This window comes from Corvus hawaiiensis, chromosome 28, assembly GCF_020740725.1.
Source record: "Corvus hawaiiensis isolate bCorHaw1 chromosome 28, bCorHaw1.pri.cur, whole genome shotgun sequence".
Classification (NCBI taxonomy): domain Eukaryota; kingdom Metazoa; phylum Chordata; class Aves; order Passeriformes; family Corvidae; genus Corvus; species Corvus hawaiiensis.
In genome coordinates, this window is record NC_063240.1 from 3621439 (window position 1) to 3632221 (window position 10783).

General features: G+C 56.3%; 1 protein-coding gene across 1 annotated transcript; it reads left to right on the top strand.

Annotated features, from left to right (window-relative positions):
* The first annotated feature begins 167 nt into the window (after positions 1-167).
* Positions 168-9190, top strand: SF3A2 (splicing factor 3a subunit 2). The gene is given in 10 exon segments (XM_048288058.1): positions 168-252; positions 2058-2228; positions 3179-3250; positions 3516-3562; positions 4344-4453; positions 5703-5752; positions 6363-6503; positions 7546-7614; positions 8706-8747; positions 8749-9190. Coding segments are annotated over 9 exon segments (948 nt in total). The 5' UTR covers positions 168-252; positions 2058-2102; the 3' UTR covers positions 9040-9190.
* The last annotated feature ends 1593 nt before the right edge of the window (positions 9191-10783 follow it).

Here is a 10783-nt window from a genome sequence, read left to right on the forward strand (position 1 = left end):
GCCGCCGCCGCCGCCGCCGCCCGGAAGCGCCCGCGCGGCCCCGGATGCGCTCGCGGGGGGCGGCGGGAGCGCGCATGCGCCGGGGCGGGAGCGGGGCCGCGCGCAGGTACGGAGCGGGGGGGCTGTGAGGGGCTGAGGGGGCTCTGAGGGGAAACGGGGAACAGGGCAGGGCTGGGGAACCGCGGCAGGAGGGACTGGGACACCCGGGGTGGTGCAGCTGGAGAGTCCGAGCTGGAAAGCTGGGAGTACTGCGTAAGGAGGGACTGGGAGTGCTGGGTAAAAAGGGACTGGGGCAACTGGGCCGTGTGGGTGGTGGGGCTGGGGGAAGTGGAGAATCCGGGCTGGAAAACGGGGAGTACTGGGTGAAGTGGGACTGGGAGTGCTGGGTGAAGTGGGACTGGGATTACTGGGTAAAGTGGGACTGGGAGTACTGGGTAAAGTGGGACTGGGATTACTGGGTAAAGTGGGACTGGGAGTACTGGGTAAGGAGGGACTGGGATTACTGGGTAAAGTGAGACTGGGAGTACTGGGTAAGGAGGGACTGGGAGTACTGGGTAAGGAGGGACTGGGATTACTGGGTAAAGTGGGACTGGGAGTACTGGGTAAGGAGGGACTGGGATTACTGGGTAAAGTGGGACTGGGAGTACTGGGTAAGGAGGGACTGGGAGTGCCGGGCGACCTGGGGTGGTGGGTCTGAGGGAACTGGAGAATCACAAGTGAGAAACTGGGAGTAGGCCCATGGCAGGACTGGGAGGGTCAGGAGGGGGAACAGGATCGAGGGTACCTGGGGTGGTCCCGAGTGGAGAATCAGGTCTGGAGTTAGTGGAGAGGAACCGGGAGAGACTCTGGGAGAACTGGGCACTCTGGGGGAGAATCCGGGCTGGGAAACTGGGGGTAGGACCGGGGCAGGACTGGGGGTACTGGGAGGATTGGGAGGGAAGGGCCAGGGGTACCTGGGGCCCCCTGACTGCAGAATCAGGACTGGGGTTACTGGAGGGGGACTGGGAGAACTGCATGACCTGGGTGGGAGGACTGGGGGTACTGGAGAATCAGGACAGGGAAAATGGGGGTAGGACTGGGAGAACTGGGAGGATCAGGAGAAGCAGGACGGGGATTATCTGCGGGGCCCTGACAGGAGAGTCAGGACTGGAGTTAGTGGAGAGGGACTGGGCAAGAGGCACTGGGAGAACTGGGAGCTCTGGGGGTACTGGAGAATCTGAGCTGGGAAACTGGGGGTAGGATCAGGACAAGACTGGGGGTACTGGGTGAGGAAGGACTGGGAGAACTGGGCAGCTTGGGGTGGTGGGGCTGGGGGAACTCGAGAACCGCAACTGGGGGTAGGGCCAGGTCAGGACTGGGAGAACTGGGAGGACTGGGGAGGGGCCCTGGAGGGGGAGCACCCAGTGGGCCTTGACTGGAGAATCGGAACTGGAGTTACTGGAGAATGCGCTGGAGGGGGTCTGGGGGAGAGACGCTGGGAGAACTGGGCGCTCTGTGGGGAAGGACTCAGGGCTCCTCAAAGGTCTTTCCAGTTTTGGGGCTCCGTGTGGGGAGGTCTGGGGGAGGCTCTGACCTTGCTAAGGGCAGGGGGGGACTCTGGAACCTCACCTGGGGCTTGGGGACACTGCTCAGAACCCCTGACCTTGCTGGGGGGCTTGGGGGGGCTCTGATCCTCCCGGGGATTTGGGGCTGGCAGGGGGTGGCCCTGGGGCTTTGGGGGGATGTTGGGGGAGCACCAGACCTGGGTGGTGGAGAGGGGGGAGCTCCTGGGGCTGTTGGTGCCTCAGGTGAGGGGGAAAGGCTGCTTTTGGGAGTGGGGCTGCTCTGATGGGGCTGCTAGGCCTTGCTGGGACCCAGCTGGGCTTAGGAGTGACTGAGGAGAAGGGGAGGGTTCCAGGGGGATTTTCTGGATCCTTTTACTCTGATTCCCCAAGTTGGTGGTACCATGTGGGACTGCATCCCGTGGCATGTACCCAGGACATGGCTGGGCTGTCTGACGGGGCTAAACAGTCCTCTGCTTTGGTTACCACTCGCACTTCTTTTCCTCCTTTTCCCAGACTCTCCCTTTCTCCAGGAGGAGCTGAAGCCCAGAAGTCCCCACCATGGATTTCCAGCACCGCCCGGGGGGTAAAACGGGCAGCGGGGGCGTCGCCTCGGCCTCCGAGAGCAACCGCGACCGGCGGGAGCGGCTGCGGCAGCTGGCCCTGGAGACCATCGACATCAACAAGGTGGGCACAGGCACAGGGGCTTCCCACAGCCCAGGGGGAAGGAGTGGAGAGGCAAATTCATGGGATTGTGGAATGGTTTGGGTTGAAAAGACTATTAAAGCTTATCCAGGGACACCTTCTGCTATCCCAGGCTGCTCCAAGCCCCGTCCAGCCTGGCCTTGGGCACTTCGAGGGATCCAGGGGCAGCCACAGCTGCTCTGGGAAATCCATGCCAGGGCCTCGCCACCCCCACAGGGAACAATTCCTTCCCAATATCCCGTCTAAACCTACTCTTGGTCTATTTGAAGCCATTCCCTGTGTCCTGTCCCTCCATCCCTTGTCCCAAGTCCCTCTCCAGCTCCCTTGGAGCCCCTTTAGGCTCTGAGGTCGCCCCAGAGCCCTCTCATCTCCAGGCTGAGGTGTGGATTGGGTTTGAATACTTCTGTTTCTGGGCACGTGGGGGTTGAATAAGGGATATTTGGGACACAGTGACAGGGAGGTGCCAGCTCTTGTGTATCCATCTATTTCCAGTCTGCTCAGAGCTGGTTTGTGTTGTGCTGTTTCCTGCTGCAGTCGGGAGTTCTGCCACCAATGCACACAGCTGCTCTTGGTTCTGTCTGTTTCCTCCTCCTAAAGCTCTCTTGTGCTGTTAATTTAAATTCTGATCTCAGCTACAGGATCCAAGGATATCCTGAGCTGGAAGGGACCCTCAGGGATCATCAGTGCAGCCCCTGGCCCTGCACAGACACCCCAACAACCCCAGCCTGGGCATCCCTGAGAGCGCTGTCCAAACGCTCCTGCAGCTCTGGCAGCCTCGGGGCCGGGCCCATTCCCTGGGGAGCCTGGGCAGTGCCCAGCAGCCTCGGGGGGAAGGACCTTCCTCCAGTGCAGGAGAACTCCCCAGTATTTGGGTTATTCTTTTGCTTTGCTGGTGGATTTTGCTCATAACTTGTCAATCCTTCTTTCCCCAGGACCCCTATTTTATGAAAAATCATCTGGGCTCCTACGAGTGCAAGCTTTGCCTGACGCTCCACAACAATGAGGTGAGGGGAACACCTGCCTGTCCTGATCCCAGCAGCAGGAATTCGGGAATAACAGTAGCTTCAGTGACTGCTGGGACATGAGGGGTGGTTAAACCCAACAGTGTGTGACAGCTCAGCAGCTGAGAGCAATCTGCACTTTTGGAGTGAGATTCCTCTGTGCTGAGGATTAAAACACCCTTGTCAGGGTGTGATACAATCTCCCTGTGACAGGAATCTTTCAGTCCTGGCTTCATTTAACTTTCTTCTACTTTGGTTTTTATTTCAGGGGAGTTACTTAGCACATACCCAGGGGAAGAAGCATCAGACCAATTTGTAAGCCATCTTCTACCCTAACTTTGTTCTCCATTACTGAAGCACTTTAATATGATGGTGGTGGGAATCTGTAACCCTTTAACTCCATTGCACTGTGCTCGAGTGTTCTTTTACTGTGGTTCCTCGTGAGCAGCCTCCAGGAGGCACAGCCTGGATCTGCTCCAAAAATGGTGCTGAAAATCTCCATTTTCAGCTAAAGTTCAAATCCAGCTGTGGAATTTCTGAAGGACAAGGGAGAAAGAATTTTAAAAGCAAGTTATCTGAATCTAGTTAGAAGGAACTCTGCCTGCCAGAGCTCCAGGAGTGTTTGTGCTCTCAGGGATGCACAGGGTGGGATTGTTGGGGTGTCAGGAGTTGGATGGAGTTGGATTTGATGATCCCTGTGGGTCCTTCTAACTCAGGATATTCCAGGATTCTGTGATCTGTATTTGTCAATACAGGTTGGGAGAAGTTTGTAAGTTTTATTTTGAGGAATCCAGTTTGCTTTGCTTTATCTGTGGGTTTGGGATTGTTTGGGGTTTTTTTAATTTTCATTTTGATTTCAAGAATTAAACTCTTCACAAATCCATTTGTGGAGTCTGGCCTCAAGGTCATGGTGGGGGTGGATCAGATGATTGAGTGACAGCCTTTAGCCAGGGGGAGGATGGATACAATTGGGGAAGGGAAATAGGATTTCCTGGCATGATTTCTGTGAAACTCTGTGCTGAGGGATTCAGGCTGCTCCTGGGTATCCTTCAGAAACAAGGGCAGGTAACCCTTCAATTCTGAAATGAATCCCCAGGGCCCGACGAGCTGCCAAGGAAGCCAAGGAGGCCCCTGCCCAGCCTGCCCCAGAGAAGGTCAAAGTGGAAGTGAAGAAATTTGTGAAAATTGGGCGCCCAGGCTACAAAGGTGAGTCAGGAGTGGCCAGCAGGTCCCTAATGGGCAGTGCCCAGCTGGGATGTGAATTATTCATTACTCTCTTTAGCAGCTCTGCCCATGAATAAGATATGGGCTCTCTCCTGGAGTCCTTTTATTGTTTGAATTGCTCATGGAACATCTCTTTACTGCTGACAGGCGAGGGAGAACCACTTTAATAATAGATGGGTGTGTCTCAGGCTGCCAGGGAGATGATGGCATTTCATCTCTCCTCCTTCTCTTGTGGTGCAGCACCTTTCATTAATGCTGTAAATCACTCACTCCCTGCAGAACTCATGCTTTTTTTTCTGAAATCCCATCTTTTTGGCCTTCAGTACAAAATTTGGCTTTTTAATCTCGCCAGTGCTTTTCCCCACAGCAGCTAAACTTCAGTAGAGGAGAATCATGGAATAATTTAGGTTGGAAAATACCTTTCAAATGATCGAGTCCAACAGTAAACTTAGCACTGCCAAGGTCACCACTAAACCGTGACCCCAGGTGCCACATCCACACTTTGAACGCTTCCAGGGATGGTGATTCCTGGACAGCCCCTTCCAGTGCTTTACAGCCCTTTCAGTGAAGGAATTTTCCCAATATCCAACCTGAACCCGGCCCAGCCTGAGGCCGTTCCCTCTCCTCCTGTCCCCGTTCCCTGCGAGCAGAGCCCGACCCCCCCGGCTGCCCCCTCCTGTCAGGGACTTGTGCAGAGCCACAAGGTCCCCCCTGAGCCTCCTTTGCTCCAGGCTGAGCCCCTTTCCCAGCTCCCTCAGCCTCTCCTGGGGCTCCAGCCCCTTCCCAGCTCCGTTCCCATCCCTGGACATGCTCCAGCCCCTCGATTTCTTTCTTGGTGTGAGGGGCCGAAACGTGCCCACAGCAGTGACACAATCCCAGCGTGGTTTGGGTTGGAAGGGACCTTAAATCCCATCCCATTCCACCCCTGCCACGGGCAGGGACACCTTTCACTGTCCCAGGCTGCTCCAAGCCCCAATGTCCAGCCTGGCCTTGGGCACTGCCAGGGATCCAGGGGCGGCCCCAGCTGCTCTGGGCACCCTGTGCCAGGGCCTGCCCACCCTCACAGAAGTAGCTTTGGTTAAAGACAATGTGACATTTTGCTTGCTAAATGGGAGAAAAATCTTGTAATATTTAATTGTTGGAAACTTGGTGTATTTCCCAGGGCAGATTAATGCTGCTCTCACCCTGCTGGTGGATGTTCTCAACTTTCTTTTTTTTTTTTTTATTACAGTGACCAAACAGAGAGACCCAGAAACAGGCCAGCAGAGCCTTCTCTTCCAGGTGAGGGCAGGGTTAAAACTCTTCTTGTGGGGGTTATCCAGGTAAAACTGCTGCTAAATGAGCAGTTCTCTGCAGGATCCATGAAATCAGTAATAATAAAGAGGCCATACCTTCCTAGTTTTTTCAGCTGATGGTGTTGAGCAAATCCCTGAGCTCAGTTGTCAGGCTGTGTAGTGGGAGAGGAATGTGTAGTGTGAGGTGGAATGAGATGATCCCAGAATCATAGGATAGTTTGGTCTGGAAGGGACCTTAGAAATTATCTATTTCCAACCCCCTTTGATGGGTAGGGACACCTTCCCTGAGACCAGGTTGCTCTAACCTGACCTTGGACACTTCCAGGGATGGAGCAGCCACAGCTGCTCTGGGCACCCTGTGGAACCTCCAGGGAACAATTCTTTCCCAATATCTCCCCTGAACTTCACCTCTTTCAGTTTGGGATCTTTAAGGTTCCTCCCAACCCAAACCATTGTGGGATTCTCAGCCCTTTCCTCCGGTGTTTGTTTCCTTTGTGCTGGGAACTGCTCTGGGTATGCTCCACACAGGGGAATGTGTTTGGAGCAGAGGTGGGAGTGCAGAGGGGGGGTTGTTAATGCTGCCCTGCCCCCCCCAGATCGATTACCCCGAGATAGCTGAGAGCATCATGCCCCGGCACCGCTTCATGTCAGCCTACGAGCAGCGCATCGAGCCCCCGGACCGGCGCTGGCAGTACCTGCTGATGGCAGCAGAGCCCTACGAGACCATCGCCTTCAAGGTGAGACCTGGGGAACACCTGGGAGGGCAAACCTGGGAGAGGAAACCTGGGAGAGTTCCCTTCCTGCCTTTTCCAGGTCAAGGGAGGGGATTGTCCTGCTCTGCTCCACACTGGGGCAGCCTCACCATCAGTGCTGTGTGTGGTCCCTGCGATGTAAGAACGATCCTGAGCCATTAGTGAGTGTCCGAAGGAGGGCAAGGACGGTGGGGAAGGGCCTTGAGGGGAAGGGTCTGAGGAGCGGCTGAGGGCACTTGGCTCGTTCAGCTGCAGCAGAGGAGACTGAGGGGAGGCTCCTGGGGGCTGCAGCTCCTCCCGAGGGGAGGCGGAGGGGCAGGGGCTGAGCTCTGCTCTGGGACAGGGACAGGAGCCCAGGGAACGGCTGGAGCTGGGTCAGGGCTGGGCATGGAGCTCAGGGAAAGGTTCTTCCCCCCGAGGCTGCTGGGCACTGCCCAGGCTCCCCAGGGAATGGGCCCGGCCCCGAGGCTGCCAGAGCTGCAGGAGCGTTTGGACAGCGCTCTCAGGGATGCCCAGGCTGGGGTTGTTGGGGTGTCTGTGCAGGGCCGGGGGCTGCACTGCTGATCCCTGAGGGTCCCTTCCAACTCAGGATATTGTGAGATTAATTCCCAGTGAACCTTCTGATGTCTGTTCTAACCCTCAGGGGTTAATGGAGTGGGAAGGGGGGGGCGGTCAGGAAGACATGGCTGGAAGTCATTAAACCCCACTGAGGTTTGGTGGAGTTTTCTGGCATGAAAACCAGACTGTGCTGAGCTCTGGGGAGCTGTGAATTCCCAGTGTCTGGCATAGACAGGAGCCTCCTGGGCTTCGCTCCTCAGCCTCTGTGCAGATGTTCAGGGAGGGATTTTTGCTGCTTGTCCTTGACCGATAGGGAAGTAACTTAATTCTTTCCTGCCCCCACCTCTGTCTAATAACAGCGCTGCAAGGCCTGGAATAACTGTTCTTATCTCTCAGGCTCTGGGGCTAAAAAGGGCCTTTGAGCTAATCTGATCCTCTAAGAATAGCTCTGTGTTCTCTTTTGGTGCAGGTGCCAAGCAGAGAAATTGATAAGGCAGAGGGAAAGTTTTGGACTCACTGGAACAGAGAAACCAAACAGGTAACTGAGGTTTTGTAATGTCTATCCTTAAGGGTTAAGGAGAGCAGAGCGACTTGAGGCAGTGACATCTGTTCTGTCCTGCTGCCTCTGATGTTCAAATCTCCATTCCCTCAATGCACCTGTGCAGTGAGAGCTCCTGACAGAGCCTCCTGTGCGGGATCTTTGAGAGGATTAAATTTCAGGCAGCAGCAGCAGGATGGGGCATAAATATCCAGTGAGAAGGAGGCTCAGAGGGGACCTTCTTGCTCTTACAACTCCCTGACAGGAGGGTGCAGCCAGGTGGAGGTCAAGCTCTGCTCCCAGATAAAAGGAGAAAGGACCAGAGGAAATGGCCTCAAGGTGTGCCAGGGGAGGTTTAGATTGGATGTTGGGAAAATTCCTTCGCTGAAAGCATTGTCAGGCGTTGGAGGGGGCTGCCCAGGGCAGTGGTGGAGTCCCCATCCCTGGAAGTGTTCAAAAACAAGTGGATGTGGCACTTGGGGACATGTTGTTGCTGGGCTGATGGTCAAACTTGATGATCTTAGGGTTAGGGTTAGGTTTGGCTTTTCCCACCCTAATGATTCCATGATAAATGTGCAGCACCACGTCCTCCCCACGGCTCCATGTTCCCTGCATACACCTGGCCTGGCCTGGTGCTCCCCTGTGTCCTGTGTGAGCAGGGGACAGTGCCTGGGGGGGTTCCCACCCCCTGACAGGAACCTCAGTGCTCAGAGCCCAGAGGAGTTAAAATTTGGGCAAGACTGGCACCAGTCATGGATGCTGCCAGGGCAGGGACATCTGAGGGGAACAGGAGGGGCCTGAGCTGTGCCCTGAGGCAGAGAGCAGCTCCTGTGTGCTGGCAGAGCTGTCACCGGGCTGCTGGGCACTGCCCAGGCTCCCCAGGGAATGGGCCCGGCCCCGAGGCTGCCAGAGCTGCAGGAGCGTTTGGACAGCGCTCTCAGGGATGCCCAGGCTGGGGTTGTTGGGGTGTCTGTGCAGGGCCAGGGCCTGGATCAATGATCCCTGAGGGTCCCTCCTAGCTCAGGATACTCCAGGATTCTGTGAATCTCTGATTAATTGTTCCCTTTTCTCTGCTTTCCTCCCATTCCCAGTTCTTCCTTCAATTCCACTTCAAGATGGAGAAGCCCCCGGCCCCCCCCAAACCTCCCCCCGGGGCCCCCGACCGTCAAGCGGCCGCCGCCCCCTCCCCTGATGAACGGGCTGCCCCCGCGGCCCCCCCTGCCCGACTCCATGCCCCCTCCTCCCCCTGGGGGCATGGCCCTGCCCCCCATGCCCCCCTCTGGGCCAGTGCCACCCCCGCCAGTGCCCCCCCAGCTGCCCCCAGCGCCCGGGGTGCCCCCCCCTGCTCCCCTGCCCCCCATGATGCGGCCGCCGCTCCCCACGGAGGGGCCGGGCACCATCCCCCCTCCCCCTCCCTCCAACTGAAGCCCCTCCTGGGCTCCATCCCATGGGATTTGTGTCTTTTTAACTGCAGCTCCACCCCCCCGATTCAGGGAACAGTTCCTTTTTGTATGTCTGGAAATGGGACTGAATTCTGTAGGTTCATTAAAAGGTTTTCCATTTTCGTTTCCCTCTGGTTTCCTGTGCTGCCGTGGGTTCTCTTTCCTTACCCCTTAGAAACAGGAGACATTCCCAGGCTGGTTATGTTTTGGCAATTCTCCAAAGAGAAGGATTGGGAATCTCAAGGTACCCCCCATCCTGACTGGATATCTCCATCAGCTGTCTTGGCCTGAGGTATTCCCCTCAGGCTGCCTGAGGAGTGTCCCATTAATTACCCCCCATTAATCACTTTTGATTCAACCAAACCCCTTCATCTCTGTTCATTCACTGAGCAGGGACATGGAAAGGCTCCTGTTACTGATACTAAATCTTAGTTTATTATTATAATTCATTAAGTGTCTGTACCATGGTGTAGCACCTGCTGTCACGTGATTTTGTGTCCTCCTCCCACTGCCAGCTCTGTTTGGGCAAGTTTTTAGTTCTCTGTGGGTTTATTTATCCTGAATGTTTCCTTCCAACCATCACTTGGTTCCCATAAAAAAAAGCAGCAGCAGTTCTGCCATTTCTCTGGTCTTTCCCAGCTTCCTGTCCCTGAACTGGGGGGTCAGTGGGGGATCCTGGGGGGCTCAGTGGGTGAGGGCATGGCCAGGCCTGGGGTTCCTGACCAGTCCTGGTTGGTTGAGGGGCCACAGGAACCCTGCAGCTGCACCCCCTTGATGGGGGAATCAAAGCCTTCATCTCTGCTGCTGGGCTGAGAGGGTCCCAGTCAGTCACAGAATCCCAGAATGGTTTGGTTGGGACAGACTTTACAGAATATCAGTGCCACCCCTGCCATGGGCAGGGACACCTCCCACTGTCCCAGGCTGCTCCCAGCCCCAATGTCCAGCCTGGCCTTGGGCACTGCCAGGGATCCAGGGGCAGCCCCAGCTGCTCTGGGCACCCTGTGCCAGGGCCTGCCCACCCTCCCAGGGAACAATTCCTTCCCAAGATCCCATCCAGCCCTGCCCTCTGGCACTGGGAAGCCATTCCCTGGGTCCTGGCCCTCCATGCCTTGTCCCCAGTCCCTCTGCAGCTCTCCTGGAGCCCCTTTAGGCCCTGCAAGGGGCTCTGAGCTCTCCCTGGAGCCTTCTCCTCTCCAGGTGAGCACCCCCAGCTCTCCCAGCCTGGCTCCAGAGCAGAGGGGCTCCAGCCCTGCAGCAGCTCTGTGACCTTTGTCAGCTCCTGTAGAAGTGATCTCAGACTCTCCAGCCCTCGCTGTGTGTCCATGTCCTGCTCCAGTTTGGGTGCTCCATCTGTTCCTGGCAATCCTGAGCTCCAGACTGCAAAGACTTGGGAAGAGAAGGATCTTCCCTTCCAGAGAAGGGTCTGGAACTTTTTTGTCGGGACATCTCCCCATGCCAAAAAAAAGTGATCCCTTGGGTGGGGGGCAGGTTTCCAGGATGGAAAGGTGGCACTGGCAATTCCAGCTGTTCCAGTGAGTCCTGGCACCTCATGGAGGGAAAAGTCCTTAGAACAGGTGTGTGTGACACTTTCTAAGGGAGGTCCTGAGTGTTCAAAGTCCTCAGGCTGCTGCTGCCCCCCGTGATTCTCATTCCCAGGATGAAGCCCTTTTCCAGGGCAGCCTGTCTGAGCTTCAGGGTGTGAGGGGAAGGTTTTCCAGCCAGGACAG